The sequence below is a fragment of the Papilio xuthus genome, unplaced genomic scaffold (genome assembly GCF_000836235.2).
Source record: "Papilio xuthus unplaced genomic scaffold, Pxut_1.1 DF826938.1, whole genome shotgun sequence".
NCBI lineage: Eukaryota > Metazoa > Arthropoda > Insecta > Lepidoptera > Papilionidae > Papilio > Papilio xuthus.
In genome coordinates this window covers 1,759,176-1,780,378 of record NW_013531711.1, presented here as the reverse complement: position 1 = coordinate 1,780,378, position 21,203 = coordinate 1,759,176, and the positions used below count along the sequence as shown (strand labels likewise).

At 32.0% G+C, this 21,203-nt stretch overlaps 1 protein-coding gene across 1 annotated transcript; it reads right to left on the bottom strand.

The window, feature by feature from the left end:
- Nucleotides 1-779: 779 nt before the first annotated feature.
- Nucleotides 780-20,954, bottom strand: LOC106121576 (connectin). The gene is made up of 4 exons (XM_013317288.1): nucleotides 20,851-20,954; nucleotides 9,766-10,825; nucleotides 6,979-7,320; nucleotides 780-817 (listed from the first exon to the last, which is right to left on the bottom strand). Exons 2-4 carry the CDS (start codon nucleotides 10,811-10,813, stop codon nucleotides 780-782), a joined length of 1,428 nt encoding a protein of 475 aa, XP_013172742.1. The 5' UTR covers nucleotides 10,814-10,825; nucleotides 20,851-20,954.
- Nucleotides 20,955-21,203: the final 249 nt, after the last annotated feature.

Sequence of the window (21,203 nt, the reverse complement as noted above, 5' to 3'; positions counted from 1 at the left end):
CATTATAATAGTGTTTAAACATAAAACAGTACTAAAACGAGTCGAGTATAAAACTGTGTACTAAAATGTTGAATAGAAGTGATGGTTCTATGTAAAATGAATACAAACAACAAGGCTACTTTGTAAGGGAGGTTGGTGATGAGGTAGCAGTATTTTGGACATTCATTTTAGGGCTGGTCGTCCCGAGTAAATTGTAACGATTTTTCTTTAACACATACAGAATTGTTGGTGTTTGGTCCAAGTGAAATTAGAACAAGTTTTTATTATAATTTATAATATACCAGCTGTGCCCGCGGCTTTGTCCCCATATCTTTACGTACCATTTTGAATTACTTAAGTTAATTATTTTACAAATAAGACTGATACTTACGTATAAATAAACACATACCTATGTATGTCGCCGCGCTCCGTCACCGCTGCGGCACCATTTTTTCGGACTAAAAAGTCATTTCTCATACTCTGGACTTTCTTTGTACCAGATTTTAATTAAATAAGTTCAATAGTTTTGGCGTGAAAACGCAACAGACAGATATAAATACTTACAATTTATTATATTAAAAAATATGGTAAGGATTTAATGAATGCAATTTTTCTATACGAAGTCAATAATTCTAAAGGAAGCTAGAATAATGTAGGTTGGCCACGATTTCTGCGTAACATCTTAACTAATTATGGTGTAATTATGTTATAGATTATTGGCTAAATGACTTTTTTTTCTTAAATAATTAAGTGATTTTATTTCAACTTTTTTTAGCTTGGACCAAACGACGTAACAAGATTTATTTTCCTTCTGGTATTTGCTTGCGTCTTAGCTCGCCTAGAATGTTAAAAGTATTGCAATTTCGACCTTTAACTGACTACACAGCACATTTAACATTTACTTAAAATTTTCTATCTCACTAAACAAGTTGAAAGAACATTTTAACATAGTAACTGACAGTTTATTTTACAATAAAAGTGTAATTAAAAATTTTGTAATTTAAAACTCATGAAAACGAAACATAGCTCATCTTTAGTAATTAAATTATTATTTAATTTGATTTAAATTAAATAATTTGTTCTGTAGTAGACAATTGGGTAAAGGAGGTTATTCGGATTATTTAAAGCCTTAGTAGACCGCCCCTTGTATTGTTGTCGAGTGACCAACTATGATTCATTTCCTTTTATAGTAGAACGCTTTCATACGCAAACGAGCTTCTGAATTACTTATGTGTATTTATACCAATATAATAACGTATAAAAGATTTGTTAATTCCGGAAAAAAACATACAAATTTTTCCACTGAGACCATTTAAATTTGTTACTAACATTGGGTCCCTGCGTTAAAAGATTCCGAAGCTAGTGATAAGTTTTTTACTTATATTTAACTTTGTATATTACCATACTATCATACTAATATTATAAATGCGAATGTTTGGATTTATGAAGATACCTCCAAAACGACTTAATGGATCTCGATGTAATTTGGCATCCGTATAGAACATAGTCTGGAAGAACACATACGTTACTAATTATGTTTTTTTTTAATATCGTGTGGGCGACAGCTAATGTATTATATAGAAAAGAAATACCAATTTGAATCGTTTTAAGTGGAAAGGCAGTGGAATTATTAGTAAATATGAGGTAGTTAATTATTCCTGCAATCAGTAATTCGAGTGGAATCGTAATTTAACATAACCCCTTCATATGACGTCACTAATGATGATAAATTAGTTATAATGTATGGTATTTTCATAGTCACCCTTCCACTTAGTGATGTGTTATCAACGAAGGTTTATTGATTAACATACTGTGGGTTTCTGAGACCTAAATCTCTGTACAAACATATCGTCATCCCTGTCATCTTTGACAAAACAGAGATAACAATATGTTTTAAACGGGGATATTGGTCTTAATAATCCACGATTGATAACGATATTATTTTGTGAAATGTTCAATTCTTTTCTAGTTGAATACGAACTTGTACGAATTACAATCATAATTGGTTAATAGAGTCACGTGTTTAAGAACATTTTTAATGAAAAGACAAAGTGCTTATTAGAAGGATACATCTCTTTCTTGATTTTACTTGTTCTTGTGGACATTTTTGATTTTCACCTTTTCATCGCCCCTTTAAAACACTTCTTTACAACTATCATATCCTTCTTATAAAGGAAGATATAACAGCTTGGCCAGGGACGTATTAATTGACTTTATTTCGCTTATAAAAAGTAGTATGAATCTCGCCGTACGCAAATAAGACATAAATAACTGTAAGGACGTTCCGGGCGTTAATGCCACCGTTCCGCTATGCTAATGTACGCGACAGCTATTCAGATAGCGGCCAAGACTAATTAGCTGCATAATATTTCTATATATCGTACAAGATTAGAACATTTTATAGCTATATTTTTATGAAGTGCAATCTTAAGTTACAAATTCGTATACATTAATATTTGTTTTAAGCTTTCTTATTTATTTAGAAAGATATTGTTGATGAGTTCTTAAGTTCGAAACTTAGAATAAAAGTTATTCTAGTTATAAACTAGGTTACTTAGGAATGCTTTATTCTTTATATCACCTTCTTATATATAAAAATTTTGTGTCACGATGTATGTTCGCGATACACTCTAAAACTACTGAACCAATTTCAAATTTTGTAAGCATTTGTAATTTGGTCCACCTTGGGATATAGGGTAGTTTTATCTCAATTATTGGCGTGAACGGTGTCGCGGGCGTCAGCTAGTTAAGTTATACTTTACAGCTAAATTTAAATACTATAGTATTTTGTTATTAATTTTATGTTGTACATTGAACACTTATAATAATGGAAAGTCTATGAACTTGCTCAAAGCTTTTAATGCTTTCTTTTAAGACGGTAAAGTTTTCCACTTAGAAGCCACGAAAAATCTATTTGTTTATAAAAGCGTCAGGTAAAATGAGTAACTTATTTCTTACTTCATATACAAGTTATAAGCAAACCTAAATAGCCGTTTTGAAACCTTATTAAATGGACGTAATGTGCTAAGGAGAATTATTAATGCAAGCATTGAACTCCCACAAGATATTATTACGAAATTCTGTATATTTTCATGGCGCGTTTGAGATAATGGCGTAATTTACAAAAGCAAACATCGCTGTAACGATAATCATTATAATCTATCTTATGTAATGGGAAACATTTTATAAATGTCTTATTACACGGTTATGTAAATAACGATGTAATGCAATCTATGTATTTAAGTTCTAAGTAGGATCAAGTAACGTAATATAAACTGGCGAATATAAGCGGGCTTGGTTCACACGATATCGTCTTTACTAACATGATACTAGGGTCTCATATATTTACAATTAAAAGGTGACTCTTCATTGAAAATAATTTGTTAATCATTTAAAAATAGAATTAATCTTTTACCCAAAACAAACACGCGTTAGTAACGTTAAAAGATATAGTATGTTCTTTTTTTAAAAATAATTTTCACGTGCATTTGACAAATAGTAACATGATATGTAATGCAAATAGCGTTTCATCTTGCCAACTTGGAATGGTTCCAGTGACAAGTTGCTTTGGTTAACATTATTTTATGAACTTTATTCCAGTAATATTCCCACTTTGTTTAAAAGAGTCATAAAATTGTAAGATACTTATTTTATAACTACACTCATTTTTAGTAGCTCAGTTTCTATTTCGTTGTACTCAAAGAATATTTTTTTTAAAAGGGTCATTGAAGAATACTCGATCTATTATCATAGCTTAGATTTTTTTTTCAAAAGACACCAAATTGATTTACAGGTTTATCATCATCATCAGCTCACTATAAGTCCCCACCGAGGGGCTCGGAGCCTACCCTAAGCTAGGGGTGACTAGGCCATAGTCAACCATTCCCGTGACTCGGCCACATGGTGAGGTGGAGGGCCTGAGGGGTTTTAGGTTTGAATTTCTTGCAGATTGCATCACGATGTTTTCCTTCACCTTAAAAACGTCGGATAAATGTACATATGTAAATCGGAAATCGAAAAACACATTGGTACATGGTGGGTTTCGAATCCAGGACCTGCAGATTGCAAGTCAAGTGCTTGACCTCTGAGCCACCGACGCTCATTGTTTATGATGATGATGATTTACAGGTTAGTGACTTATAATTAAAAGAAAGAACTTTTTTTAGACATTAACCGCGAAGTATACATTAGATTATTTAACATAACTTTTAGATACGTTTAACTAAGTAACCATAACTTAAATATTCCGTAAAGTATATCTTTATGTAGGAACATATCTTTGTGGTTGCATTTGTCATTCGTCATATTCAACTATAGGTCTATGCCACACGATTCCCATTGTTCGGGCAAAGCATACTGATTACTCTTGCCTTTTGTGACTGGTAATTTTCTCGTCTGTCTACACATGTTCATATAAAGCACATTAGTACCTTTGTAATAGAGAATTTAAAATGAATCCACACAATTACTAATCCTTGATGATATTCATATAATAGTACGTAAATTGTTGAAAATTCAGAGAACATTCACAATGGTATTATATTCTGGGAAAATTGAACGCTAACCTATAAAAGTCGTTGACTTATAACTTCAATTTATCAAATTTATTTTTAAGTAATTTAACTATTTAAAGATGTTAATTTTTTTGACGAAATAAAACACTAATTAAGTTGCTTCGTAGTTATTTTTTTTTATAACAGAAAGGGGCTAACGAGCAGCGAGAATATCATGGTGTTTAACGACGCCCATGGACATCAGCAATACCAGAGGAACCGCAGATGCGTTGCCTGCCTTCGATATGGTGAGCTTTTACAAAACTTTATAAGATGTCATTATTCTCTTATCCGTGATCTCTATCTACCATTCTATATTACAGCCGTGAGTCATGTTGTTGTTATATTTTTCTTTGACTTATTTTTAGAGTCAAAGTACGCGTTTAATCGCAGTTATTAATTATGTTAAGCTTTTTTACTAAAGTTAATTTTTTAAATGATTAACGCATTTTATTTTTATCCTTAAGGTAAAATATTTAAATCGCAAATCTTTCTCGTGAACTCAACACAAATAATTTATGACGAAATTCTACCAAGCAAAATAATTATCGCCCTCAGTTAAACTCAGCCATAACAAAAGACGGTGTGATTAGTTGCTTAGCATTTGGCTCGTCATTTACACAAATTAAGCCCTTTAATAAAAACCTTTGTTAAATGCATTTCAATATTTCATGCGAATGAATCTCAGTTATGACATTTTAAATACAAAAACAAATTTTGTATTTTCATTTTGGAATTAGTTTTTTTATGCCCCCTACGTCATAACTTTGAGAATGCATAGTCTACAAATTGTTTCTTGAATTTACTTACCTATAATATTTATAGCATAGATTTTTTGCTGACTGTACTAATTTATTGGCACAAGCGAAGGTTATACAAGAGTAAGCAGTTTACTGAAAAAAGGATAAGGTGGTTTTTTAAATTTAAATAAAAAAAAAACAACAAACAGATAGAAATATTTAATACAACAGAATTACATTTATATCCAACCGTTGTTTAATTTATAACTTAAAGTTAGCGTTATTATCCACTGACGAAACTTACAAAACCATTGTCATCTCCCTCAATCTCTATGATAAAAGTGAGATAACAATATTTATGGATATTTCAGCAGTGGGAATTCACGCTAAATAAGTAATATGACTAGATTTGATACAGTTTCGTTGCGCGAAAAAATGTTAACTGTGCTCTGCTTTAAGAAAACTACACAAGCAAAAATCTTAATATTACAAATATACTATCCGATAAGTTAAATTATTTTTAAGACCTTATTCAATACCAAAAGTTTTTAACAAAATCTGTCAAAACATGGTTATTTTAAAGAACTATTCCCTACACTTATTTATAAACAGAATAATAATAATTTTTTATTTGCATAGACACACAATATTACATGACAGTTTAGTTTACAAATTAAAAAAAAAAAAAAAAAACAAGTTTCAGAAATATTTTCACACATTAGTTGTTACCATTCCAAATAAGCTGGAAGCTTGTGCTAGGACATGGTTATCTACTAGACCATGAGGCTATTGTTGCTCGGTTTTTTGTTATATCAAGCGGGTGGCTTACAAATTTTAGGTGTTATTATAAACTAAAGAGACGTTACAGTGATGTCAAAATAAAAAAATAAAAAAGGGAGAAAGTAGGGAGAAAATACTACAAAAATTGTATTAGTTACGTAAAATCCTTATAAACAATATTATTGTTAAAAATACATATATATTACTTATTAATAAAAATATAATACATATAATAATTTTGATTATATACAAAAATATTTGTGGTGTACATAACATGAAAAGTTTTCCATACTTTAAACGATAATTGAAAGAATTTCTATATAAACTTTTAATACGCTTCTATCGCCTTAAGGCATTGGAAAGTTTGTGATATTTTCCTGCTTTTCTTTTAATTTTAACAATAAACATAAGTCTTAATCTTTATTCACATAATTTTTTCAATAAATTATTATTGAATTATATTAAGAAATACAAAATATTCACAAACGCACTTAAATAGAAGTTTTAATTTACAATTTTAAATTGCTTTAAGCATAAAGCATTAAAAGAGCAAAAATTCTTTAATATATTTACAATTCTAATGAATATGCCGCAATCAGAATCGGTGAATTAGGAGCCCCTTAGTTTAGATATCACTTACTAAGTGTACACTATGGGAAGCTCTTGGGCATTTTGACTCTGATGGCAGTAATACATATTTACATTACAAGATACATAATTTATCTTGAACATTTCACAATTATTTTATATACAAGTATTAAAACTTAAGTTGAACATTTATTATGAAAAACAAAAAACTACTTATTGTAATCAATATTATAACGTCTAATATCACAAACACTTTCTTTTCAAATTTTAAATTTAAATTAATAATACAATCGGTAAAATGTAAACAAATTTTGATACACTACATGCGACAGATAAACCTTTTAGTCTAATCTCATTTTGTATCGGCTGACCGTAAGCATCCTCAACAGATTGCATTAACTCTTTCGGACAAGGAAGTGTTTCTAACGGTGTATCAATTAATTTCTTAGCTTTATTCAACTTCGGTTTATCTTTATCCAAATACTCATCTTTGTCATAATATTCGTAGTTTTCATCTGATAAAATATTCCCGTTTACTTCCTCGTTGTGTTCGGTTAAATGCCTTTCATTGTTTTCAATGCAGGAAACTTTTTCGAGAGCCTCTTTCATTTCAATACTCTTAGTTTCATTGAGCAAATGATAGATCCAAGATAATCGACAGTTGCAGCTGAATGGGTTACCTGAAACAAACGCAAATTATTATTACCAATTCTACATCAACCTGCCCTTGGGGTTAGAAAAGTGCATTCGCTTCAAAGCGATTCCATAACGAATTTCAAAAATGTATAGAATTAACAATAACTTTCGATAAGTCACGTACTTGTCGCGCGTTAGTTTCATACATTTTGAAGTTCGTAATCGAATCGCTTATTAGCGTATGCACTTTGTCTAACTCCTCTGATCCCTTCGTGAAGTCGGCACAGTATATACTCCTCCATACGCATATCCTCTTTCCAGCAATCCATCCATACTTTTTTTGTCTTTCTCTACATTATTTTTACCAACTTTTAAGTTGTAAAGGGAAGAAATACCTTTGAAATTGAATATGGTTTTAATAAATTACAAAAAGAACTGTTGCAATCCGAAATACTACAATAACCATGAATATTTAAGGATATTTTAAGATTAAAGTTTTTAATTCCGTTAACAAAGTCACAGACGTTTACTTTAAAAGTGAGCAACAAAAGACAAAGTGCTTAAATAATTAGATAATTTGCTAAGTAAATTGCATAACACGTCCTTAATTTTCATTCTAAAAGCATCGTTAAATTATCTTTAGAGTTGTTTGAATCGCAATCTACTGGGAGCTGGGAACAGACTGAGTCAATAAAAATAATTTTATTCGCAGCCAGCGGCATGTTCTTTATCCGTTTTTAATGTTCAAAGGTATTCCGGTGCTCAGAATTTAAATGACGTGGAAGCTTTACAATGGAAAAAGAATTATCTTTTCTAACCGCATCTATTTTTATGTAATACTTTCATACTATTCTATTGCTTCGAGCAACTTAATATAGATTTAAACGTTAATTTCAGGTTATTAAAGGCTAATGTCACGTAGATGTATCTACCGAATAGTTGGACCAATCAGACGACTTCATTAGGGTAAGGAGACACAAGAGTGTAGCAGAGAATTTAATGTTTAACGAACGATTATTTACAATTTAATTCCTTACAGTTTTTAAAACATAAATATACCTACTATGTTTTACTTATATCGCATTGGTAGCATATGTGCAAAACTGTTAAAATTCATTTTGTATTTTACGAGTCCATTTTCCAATAGAGAGACTGCAGCGTGAGATTGTTATTTACAATATTTATACTACGTCAAGTGTGCTGGAAATAATTGATGTAATATCAAGAAAAAATAAATTTCGTACACGTAATGTCTTTGATTTGCTGATAAAGAATTTTTTTTCGTGTGTCCCCAAGGCCGTGCTTGTACTGGCGTAATCACGGGAACGGCTGGACAGATTATGACAGGAAGGTAGTTAACGCAGGCATATTATAGAGTTTTTTTTTAATTGCGCTGACGAAGTGTGGTCGACCGCTATATTAAGTGTATAAGGTGCCCTAAATAGAAACTTTGATGAAGCAAGTAATAATAGAACGTGTACGATAATATTTCTGTAGGCACGTGAATACGTATCAATACGACACATATAACAATAAACACGTGAAATACCATTTTTGTATTCAATTCACACAACAATGGCGCAGAATAACCCACTCATGAATAATATAAAGCAAACTGTACATGAGCGAACACAAAAGAGCCATAAAATACCTAATAAACAAGCAGGAATGCTTGCAAATAAAAAGCTATTTCTCAACGTTTCCGAGGAAATTTATCGGGTCCCATTGCAAAATATAGGTACGATCCGAACCCCTACGGGTATGATATAAGTGAGTGAGGAGACCATAAAAATAAAGGTGTTTTAATATTTTATTAAATTAATGCAAAAAAAGATGCGAGCGTAGCATCTGGCCGGTTAAATTACGTTTGAAGATCAGGCGTTCGATCTCATTACGTTTATAGTGAAGATTTTTTATTTAACTTAAGACCTAGGATTTATCGTTTTCATTTAGGTATTAATCGACTTAAATTCAATATTTAAGTTTTGTTTCTTACAGCTATATTAAATGAAGGAAAGATTAATAGTTAATTTTTTTTAATGATTATATAAATTGGTGGTTGAATTTAGTTTTTTTTTATCATAAGGTGGCGGCAAACGAGCGAGCGGCCACCTGAAATCGTTGAAATAGCGAAGTGACCTTTGCCCATAGACATACGCAATTGCATATGCGTTGCCTACCTTAAATCGACGGAAGAGAGGATGTACAGAAAGAAAAGATCTTCCCTTCCCATGCATCCTCTCATCCAGAAAGTCCACTACCACCTCCCATCCTTTCCTTATGAGAAAGAGGGTGGGAAGGGAAAGAGGACTAAATTGGGCCTCCGGGACGCACAATCATCAGACGAGTTACATTATAATCTATCAAACAATATTTAAATCATGTCATTCTGAAATAGTCGAAGTTTCTTTGTAAAATAATATAGTTAAGTTATTCCTTGTAAGTATTTCTATGAATAATAAATTGATAATTGTAAAATCAATACTCACCATCCAAATATATTACAGCGGATTGTGATTTGTCATTGTCGACAACTTGCCGTACTGTTTCGTATGACACAAACGTCAATAGATTATCTTTTAAATTTAACAGAGTAAGTTGACTTGTATCTTCTAGAATATCATCGTAAAACGTAGTTAGTCTATTTCCCGATAGCGTCAATTTACGTAACTGACCTAATCCACCGAAAGCTCTCTCCGAAATGTACTCAATAGCGTTATTATCTAACATCAACTCTTTCAAGCCCCACAACTCGCTGAAAGCCAAATTACCTATCATTGCCAACTTATTACTTCTCAAGTTTAATCTAGAGAGGTTCTCGAGCCCCTCAAACATCTCTCTCGTAACGACCGATATATAGTTATAGTCTAATCTCAGTTCTAACAAGTTATTTAAGTGCTTGAAGCATCCTTCGTGGAGAAGACTTATATTATTATTCGATAAATTCAAAATGTGTAGATTTGGCAAGTTAAAGAATACATCCCTCTTTAATTCCGATATTTGATTGTCGTCTAACGTCAAGTTGGTCAACATCATTAGCTGGGAAAAGGAATGTTTATCCAAATGGCTTATCTTATTTGATTTGAGTACTATTTGTCGTAAGGTCGATGAGTTTGTGAACGCGTAGGGCGGTATCTTTTTTATTGTGCCGAATTGTATTGATACATCTTTAAGTTTGTCGAGTCTTACTATAGCTTTTGCTGGTATGAATGTTAATGCGTCATCTGAGCGAACGTTAAACATTAAATGTTCTATTTGAGCTTGTGAAGTAAAACTCGGCCATATTGGATCGTCTTCTGTAATACCACCACTGAATACCCAGCAGTCAGCGCGAGTTGCCATTTTAGGTTTATTACTGTCGCAATAGCAATGTACTTTAGATCTTCTGTCTTCTATGTCGCATATGTTTATGAAGAGCGGTACTTGATAGTAACGTCTGTCTATGATAGGTTTTGTTTCGTTTTTACTTTCAGTCACAGTCAATTTTACCGTCATTACGGAGGCGATGATGATCACATATTTGGAGATCTGTTCCATTGTGATGTTTATCTGTAACAAAGAAAACAAAGTCAATTACCAATTACAAACGACGAAACAAAACACGGGAAAGTGTTAACATTTTTTTCCTTGTATTTTCAATAAAAAATATTATAGCATGTAACCCGCACTTGGCCAGCGTGGTTGACTATGGCCTAATCACCCTTAACTTAGGGTAGGCTCCGAGCCCCTCGATGGGGACGTATAGTGAGCTGATGATGATGTAACTCTAATGATTTCAAATTTGGTTCCCACATTTTTTTTCATTATTTGGATTCTTGATCTAAAAAAAATTACATAAAAGAAAAAGATATTATAGATCAGATATATTCTAACCTTTGTGTCAGAATGTCTCCCAAAATATATATTTATTACCAGTATACTTTAACAAATCAGACTATGTCACGTTTCAACCTTGAGAATGCTCCACCTTGAATAAAACATTACACTGTATATCTTTGTCTACGTCATTAGTGAAACCTCGACAAGAAGTAGAGCATACTTGTCTCGGTAATACGCCCATACTTTAATATTACAGTAAGAAACACATACAAAATTAGATAAATATTTCGTAGAATGTACATCACATCTTTTACTAATGCATTGCCGCAAACCTTGTAATAAACCATCTTCGTCTCTCTTATTGTCTCAAAAAATAAAACACAACAACATGATTTTATACAGGTGTAAAACCAGTGGAAACTCAGTCAATACTAGCAATTGTTTTCTACTAATCATGGGGCTTGATTATTCTTACCTATACATCGCCGTCTACGTAGAATTAATTTAAATCAATAAATTAATCATCAGCTAACTACGTATAGTCCTCACTAAGGGGCTCAGAGTCTACAAGTTAGGGTTGACTAGACCTTAGTCTACCACGCTGGTGAAGTGCGGGTTAGTTAACCTTAGTTTACCACCCTAGATATGTGCAGGTTGCATCAAGATGGTTTTCTTCAGAACTTCGAATAAATGTATACTTGTAAGAACGTTGGATAATGGTACATGGCGGGATTCGTACATAGGGCCTACAGCTTACAAGTCAAGTGAACCCCTGAACTACCGACGCTCTTGAGAAGATTAAGAGAATCAGGTAATTCTGAGGCATAACAGCTTTTGTCCCACGACTTTATAATGTGATCATTAAATTTAATTATATCAGCAAAACAGAAAAGCAGCTAAAATACTTAATTTATAGACCTTTTTTCTGCCCACGTAGCGTTTACCTCTGGTACTTTATATGTCAGGCCCAGTACCGCGGCATGAAATATGCCTCAGAGTTCAACTTAACTTACTGACGTAACCCAACTCTAAAAATAATATGAAAATTATTTTCGTCTGTATGAAATCTAAGAAATAGTTCATATATTATTAGAGAACATTGTTTTAGATTTCTTAGGAAATATCGGATACATATAATACAAGTATTTAACGTAGAGAACTACAGTTTTATTAAATTATTAGAAAGTTTACTTAACATTTTTTTTACGCCTGAAAACTACACAAACTTATTTAATTAATTAAAATTATTTGTGCTTTCTAAAACATATAAATATTATCTAAAAGGAACTAACGCATTATGTAAGGTGCAAATTTTGTCAATTTGTAGTCTTTCTAGTATCATCATTATCATCAACATCATCATCAGCTCACTATACGTCCCCACTGAGGGTCTCTGAGCCTACCCTAAGTTCTAGTACAGTCCAGATAAATAAAATCAAATATCAACGTAACGTTGAAAATAAAAGAATAAGGTTGTGTTGAAAATGAGCATTCGTCTGTTAGCTCTCTTGGGACCTTAGGCTGAGACAATGAAATTTAGGCTACGAATTAACTTGATGAAATTGCCTAAATAAGTCACGCGCCCACATAATGAAGCTAAATTCATAGTTATTTTTATAAGTTTTAGATCGCATAAATAATATAAATAAAATTAGACTATTATTTTTATATGCATACTAGCTGTTTCCTGTGACATCGTTCTCGCGGAATAAAATGAAGCAATCAAATCTTTTCTTTTTATAATATTAGTATAGATTTTAAACTAAAGTAGCCTTACAGGTACTACAGGGGCAAGTAAAAATAGAATGATCCCTAACTTTTTTTTAATCATAAAGTGGCAAATGCGATTGATATTCATACAAGCCTATGTATTTGAAAACATACTTAAGAAAAACATTACCATCTTATCATTTGTTTCGAAGATATAGAAATAAACATTATTCAGGAAACATTTTATAAAAGCTCAGCAAATTAAATTATCTAAGATAAGATAAGAGAAGCCTTTATTCGCTGACTAGTACATTATAATTGTTTTAGTTCCAAAAATTTAAACTACTTTAAAAAAAACAGAAAAAAAGTTAAATTATAGCTTCGTTAAATTAAATATTTAAATTAATCGTATATTCTGTTTAAAAACGAATGAATTATCGTAAGTGTAATCTACTTTGAAAACAAAAACAAAAATCTTTCCGAAACTCGAGAGCGGTGAAAAATTATTTATACGAAACATTTGTTGATACAAGAGATTGAATTTACTTAGTGAAATAAATTGCTGTTTGCTTTGTACATAAATTAACAAAAAATGCTACATCAGTGTACTTTGTATTCTTATTAAAGATTTTTTTTATAAGAACAAAAGAAGATAAAATTTACGATGATTATATTACTACAGGACGCCCACGACATTGTCAGCGTAGATGAAATAAAATGGCCTAAATTACTACCGCATACATCAGCTTCCAGAAAAGTCCTTTACAAATCGCTCCAGCCGTTTCGGAGATTACCCGAAAAATTTAATAGATACAACGCAAATGATATTGTTACTAGCATTTTTTACGCATATTATGTTATTTTGTTTGTTACATAAATTATCTTCAACATGATAAAAACATAAATTAGGTCAACCTGCAGATTTTAAGAGCAAACATAATACTTTATGCTTAATTTTTTTGCTCGTCTATTCCTTCGATGGAAATCCACGTCATATAAGTACGTCCTAATGCGTGTGCTTGTGCGTGTGCGTGTTGTGTACACGTCTGATTAACATAAAAGCATAAATAACCTTACGAATGGCCTTGTAGAAACAAAGATTTCTCTACACTGAAATTACAATACAAAGCGATATCATCATCATCCCCACCGAGGGGCTCTGAGCCTACCCTAAGTTAGGAGTGAGTAGGCCATAGTCAAACACGCTGACTAAGTTCGGGTTGGTGGACTTCACACATATCTTTGAATTTCTTCGTAGATATATGCAGGTTGCATCACGCTGTTTTCCTTCAGCGTAAGAACTTCGTATAAATATATAAATGTATTATAAATCGATCGAAGAACATATTGGTACATGTCGGGATTCGAATCTAGGACCTGCAAATAACATGTCAAGTGCCCTTGAGCCATCGACGCACTTCACGACGCGCGATGCGATGTACTTGGGTATAAAAGACAAATAACCGGTTACTGTTCGCTTTTGTGGAACAGAACTACAATAAATTAGTGGCTTTACTAAGAAGTAGTGAATCCATTAGCTAGCAATGCTGGGGCGGTATTTGATCATTATACTCTAACGATCAGAGTCAATTAGGGAAGACGACGCTTAAGGAATTTCCAAACCTATCACACTGCGAAATTGGCTTGTAATTGAAGCTTCTCTCTTTACAAAAGTTTTGTTGAGTAAAAGTTTAATGTTACCATTAGTAAATTACCGAAGTTAGAGTAATTCATACATTTGAAGTATTAAATTGTCGCTCAGATACTTTATTAACCTTATTCTTAATATATTACATTTCATATAAAAAATTAAAAAATATACAAAATGTATTATATTAAAAATATAGCACCACCGGCTCCTGAGTCCCACGACTCAAGCAACCAGTGGTCAGGGCTGCAGAGACAGGAACCTTTTCACGATGCGCGCGGTTTCTATTATAACTGCCTTTTGTATCGGGCCCTTAATTTAACTGTTTAGCGAGAGATTCTTGAGATGTGAGATGCGGTAACCTCTTGAGCCAAATCTAGGTATATATTATTTGTAGTTTGTAGGTTTTGTCAAATTTGAAGTGTATGTTTTCATTTGTTGAGTTTCAGGCTCAGTATACTTTTACAAGAGGATTGTTTTCCGAATATATGTATTTATGTATGTAGGTTTGTATGGATGTCGATTCCATTGTTATTAGATGGATGAATGGATGGATTTTTGAGAGAATGTATCTCCAAAGCGACATAACAATCTACAAAGAACAATTAGACTACTAATTAAGTTTGTAATTCCGCACGGACGGAATCGCGGGCGACAGCTAGTTACAAACTAGTAAGTATAGAAAATAATTATGTATTGTTAAGAAGAAAATCCGAAAATGTGGCATTGTATTGACCCAACACTAGCCTTACTAAAATGTCAACGTTTGTGTCCCCTCACTATTCATTCTGACACTGGACTTTGTAACGAAAGCACGTCATTCGCGCCAAGTGATTCTGACTAATAATGTCTAAAAGTATAATATTCTCTTATAAAATATACGTAGGTTATTTCCTTTACATTAAAAGCATATACTATTAGTTAGATCCTAACATATTGTGGACCGATCGCCTCTAGACATTGATTTATGAATTCGAGATCGCTGACCGAAACTTCCTCGACCAAAAATGATTGAATGCACATTCCAACTACCTCCTTGTGTTGGTACATTTATCATTCTAACTTTAATCATATCAACGCTTAGAAACATGTATATAGCGGTCACCCGCGAGGAATTTAAAAAAACTTAATTGATAGCCTATGTGTTTTTCCAGACTATGCTCTACATCGCTACCAAATTTTATCAAGACACGTTGAGTCGTTCCAGAGTTACCTTGTAACAAACCATCCATCTAAACTTTCGCATTTATAATATTAGTAAGATATGTCGACATAACAAATGTGAAATATAACGTCAATCTATAAAATATACATCCGAAGTGTTTTAACGTTACACAAGCATGTTAAGGGACAAAAAAATAACACTTGTCATCTCCCTGCCCTTATTAACCAACACCATGCAATCAGCGGATCATGTTTTTGACCTGTATCTATCATACAAAAGTAATTACAATTTAGACTCAGTTCTTGATCAAAACACTATTTAAATAATCCCTGTGGCACAAAAGCCTGCGAGCTAAATCTCGCACTGGGATTGGCTCCCGCGTTTTCTCGCGACATAGAGAGGGTGCGAACACGATACGTCGAATATAAAATACTGAGAGTGAATTAATTGTAATACCGTGCCCTTTTAATTTAGTATATTTCGTGCGTAGCAAGATTGCGTTTTATTATTGTTGCTTTACGTTATTGACATTTACATTCATGGGTATCCGTTTACCGAACTAAGAAAATCCATATTCCATCCATTTTTTCTACTTTTGAACAGATTATTTTTATTTGTATAAAACAAAAGATTTATGATGTAAATACAATTTGATATAGACAAAGTTTGAAACATTATCAAATGATTTACTTACGAAAAGTTTTGCAATACTTCGTGTGAACACGAACTGGAGTTATAAGTTCGTCGTTAAATGCTCCTAAAAGATACATATATGCAGTTATAGGTATTTGTTTCACGCCATTAGCATTATAATAAAATCATAATCTTACTAATATTCTAAATGCTAATGTTTAGATGGATGGATGGATGTTTGTTTGAAGGTATCTTCGGAACGACTCAAAGTTAATGAAAATTAGCACAGATGTAGAACATGTTTATGTATCTGACTATACAGTTACTCAGATTTATTCTATTAAATTATTGAAACTTTCGTGAGACATTATAATAAACTTATATAAAAACGGCTAAACACTCAGGTATATATACTCAGTGAGCGACGGGCTGCGTGCGCGAAATAATACCAATCCCACTCACCCTGATGAAGGGCCTCCGATGGGCTCGAAACTAGTCGGTGCCGCTACCGGACGAATATACGGATTTATTCTCTTTTTGAAAACCTTCTTCGTATTCTTTTCATAAAATAAATGTTTTTAGTAAATCTTGTATGTAGTAGTTATATATATTTACAGTGCTATCAAAAGTTATTCTAATTATTTTACAAGTTGTAGTAACGATGCGAAGAAAATTACATGCTTAGGCGTCTCAGTTCTTTACCATGGCCTTTAAACGTTACTCGGCCTTGATATTTCATGCTTTGTTATTTCCTCATACATATTTATGATCAAAAATTGAATAAAAACATATTCTATAAGATTTTGGAAAATATGACGGGACTAAGGTGTTTAAAATCAGTAAGAAGACAGCACAGATGTTCCCTTTCGTTGTTGATTCCTCTTTGAATATTTGTAGAAATCAGCGACAATGTATTGTTTCAGTAAAATATCACGACCACAGACGTAAAGAAGAAGCAATTTCTTGCTTCGTCTGATAAGTACGTGAAGGATGCATAATTTTACTCCACTTGGATTCCCACCCTTTTCTTATATAGATGGGATAGGAAGGGGAAATATTCACTTTCTGTGCGTCCTTTCTTCTGTCGTTTAATAGTACAACGTTTCTGTAATTGCGAATGCATATAAGTAGTAGTTGCTTCGCTTTTTAGACGCATTCGTGGCTGTGTTCATTTGTCACTTTATAATAGAAATCCTTTATGCTACTTTATATCTCTGCACGTAAGATCAAGTTACCTGTTTAATTTAGTAATTTATGTTACAAAATAGAGGTTATATATTGTATTAAATTTCATTTAAAAGTTAAAACCTTCATACCGACAGTAAATTTAATCCTCACTATTGTCTAAACGTAAACTCCTTTGGTTAATCAGCGTTTATTTTCACAAGCATAGGAAACCTCGTCCGTTGTTTACGACTTTCATAATATCGCATTACCCGTCTCTTAATTAAAATGAAGGCCGAAGGCCACTCTAGATGATACTTTACGCGACACAGATGTCGCTACTTTCGACTTCATTTAGCAACAGCAGCTTCAAGGAACAATGAATTATTCATAAAATCACGCCTTTTCACAGGATTGTACTGACGAAAAGTGAATTTTGGCAATTAACGGAATAATTTTGTAAAGCGCTTTTGTCGATGTGCTTTTACTTTTTAAACAAAGGACCGCAACAAAGTATTGTCCTCTAAGACGTTGAACAAAAACTTAGTGTAATTACTTCCAAAGGCTCTTTTACTTTTGGTCTCATTGTTTTGAGCTTGGTTACAATGCTAGGTACAGTTGATTAGATAAAGGTTTTGTTACACTCAACTTTTAAAGATTATTTACCCTTAATTTTTTAATACAATATAAAATAGTATGTTCCCTTCCTTTTTCTTTAAATATTTGCTGATAACATCGCGTAATACTCAATTTTTTTACAACGATAATAATATGAAAATTAGTTTTTACACTTAACACCAATTGTCATGGAAACGAACATTTACCTCGTAGGTAGATGACGGGTACATTTTATGGAAACTCGAAAATCAAGCGTTGCTTTATACGTTTTTGTCTATCTATTAGAGAGCATTGTTCTTTGGTCGGCTTGTACGGAAAAATCTGGCTAAACCTATTTACTTTATTCTAAAATACGAATACTAACTAAATACTTAAATCTAAACTATTTAAAAAAAAGTTAAAACTGTCCTAGTATAATATATATTAGTAAAAATTCTCATTGGTTAAGTAGTTTTTGAGTTTTTGTAGAAAATGAAATAATTTGTTTATAGTAAGATTGTATAACGATAGTACATATGTGACTTGCAATCTGCAGGTCCTGGGTTCGAATCCCGCCATATACCAATGTGTATTTCGATTTCCGATTTACATATGTACATTTACCCGATGTTCTTAACGTGAAGGAAAACATCGTGATGCAATCTGTACATATCTGAGAAGAAATTCAAAGATATGTGTGAAGTCAACCAATCCGTACTTGGCCAGCGTGGTTGACTATGGTCTAATCGCCCCCAACATGGGGTAGGCTCCGAGCCCCTCGGTGGGGACGTACAGTGAGATGATGATGAAGAACGTATAATATTAGAAAGCATAATAAATAGTAAGAAATAATATAATATCACATAAATACTTTAAAACATTATTTACATTTTACTAGAGATAGATTTTAAAAACAATAAGTATCGTATAACAAAGTAACATCTAAGCTATTTCCTGTAACATTAATGTAAAAACCATTACACAAAAGTGTTAAGAATCCACTTCAAAAGAGCGGAAGCTGTAAAACTCCCGAACTACTTCACTCCCGAGGGAGGCATTAAAAAAGTACGGTTAGGATGAGGTCGAAACTCAAATAGAAATGTATATGCTAACACAAAAATATACTCCAATCTTAATTTTATCTCGTCCGTCTTTTCTAAGTGATAGCAGGTTTTCTTATTTTATTTTTCGGAAGCTTTTAGTTCATTGCTTTATAAACCATGTGTCACACAGATGATAAATATAAAGCAGAGTATTTTAATACCTATAACTAAATTAATTTAAATCACCTAAAATAATCCGAACCCAAATCGTTAATAAAAAACAATTGATAAAACTTAAGCTTATAATTTTTTTTATTACTAAAACACTATAACTTTTCTATTGCTTATATTTCGCTTATACTGTAACACAGTATAAAACACGTTTAATACTGTGGGAATCTTAAACATGCTATTAATTTTGAACCAACTTTTACTACTGAATGTCTTAGCATCATATCTTAGGGTACTAAAACGTAGAAGTCATTTCATCTAGAAATAAATCTGAACGAGTTTCCACCTACATTGTAGTGTTTACAATGTTATTTGATGAGAGAGGAGGAGATGTAGGTGAACTATAAAATGCAATTGTTCACGATTTGAATATTGATACATTCAGCGTCGGTGGCTCAGGGGTCAAGCATTTGACCAACCTGCACTTGGCCAGCGTGGTTGACTATGGCCTAATCACCGACTACATGATTTAGTGTAGGCTCCGAGCCCCTCTGTGGGGACGTATAGTGAGCTGATGATGATGAATAAGTACCTACACATTCTTAAAACTAGTTTTTTTTATATCAAAATAGATAAAAAAAGAAAGAGAAAAGTCAGTGATGTTCATTAGTTAAATTAATTAATGCAGTAATATAAAATACAAGGTGCCACAAGTGATCTCGTAAAAATATAACCATTTCGTGATAACGGATGACCAAAGGTTCAATCTTAAAATAATAAAAATATTGAAAATATATTAGTAAAAGTTTTTAATAAGAAATGATTTGACATAAGTTCTTTTTTTAAACAAGTATAACACATTTAATTATTAATCTTATGAGAATGGATATAGGTTGCGATGAATATCCGCTTTTACTGATTTTATAAAATCTTTAAATAAATGATAAATTACTTTGATAGTCCAAAATAAGATTAAACTTTAAAGTTTAGTCTCAGTTAACTTAACTCCTAAATCATGTTAAAGAAGACAACTTCGAAGTGTATGAAAAATGAGATCGCGAGTTTTTGACCTCATTCTAAAATGATATAATATTTTATTTTCATTGGGTATCTTTATGTAAATTGGCTTTATTATATATTTAAAAGATCTACTTTTTAACTAAATAAATAATGTTGAAAGTTTGATCTACTTTATGTTATGTAATTATTATAAATCTAGTAAATTTGGTATCACTTCATCTTTAGTCGATAACATGATTTAAAGTACATTATTAAATAAAAAAAAAACCACGGTCTTCAACATATTTAATTTTGTTTTTGAAAGCTACGCCTAATTCTTACGAGTATATAAGTAACCATTCATTAATGCATATATTATATAATAATAGGTTTTTGATTTTTTTTTTATCTCTAAGAAGCCTGACGTAATAATTTTATTTTAATCTCTGAATTTTACAATAATTATAGCGTTTTATTTAAATACTTTAACTATTCGACTGTCTTTGACTGCCACTGAAATATACATGTTTTTATATCTCAAACTTAAAATAATTCAAAAATAACATACTAAAAGTAATATTTAATAAAAACGCATTGAAATCTATTATATGTATAAAATAAATACCTTAATTCATGTCATAATTCCATTAACAAATTTCTCAATTCACTAAAAACGAAAGTCTCAAACTTCGTAATGTAACAGAGGTCGCGCGACACGTGTTCACTTGTCAACGGTCCAACGTCCACTGACTATGGAGGTCCATACGAAACTTGCCAGTTACTGAAGCTCCGCAAACATGCGCAGAAAGGGCTCGGAGGAAGGAAATTTACGAAATGTTGTAAGGATATGAAAATATTTGTCGTAGTATCGTTGTGATTTTTAAGCTATTCGCAATCTTATTATTTTTATTAAAAGCCACACGTGGTGATATTTAGGTTTTTTATTTTTTGATACTCTATGCTCTATGAAGAGAAAAA

Coding starts and splice junctions, on each gene's coding strand:
- LOC106121576 (XM_013317288.1), bottom strand. CDS start 10,813: ATGGAACAGATCTCCAAATATGTGATCATCATCGCCTCCGTAATGACG. Junction 7,321..9,765: donor CGCTGTAATATATTTGGATG/GTGAGTATTGAT, acceptor CGTTTGTTTCAG/GTAACCCATTCAGCTGCAAC. Junction 818..6,978: donor AAATGAGATTAGACTAAAAG/GTTTATCTGTCG, acceptor TTAACATTCTAG/GCGAGCTAAGACGCAAGCAA.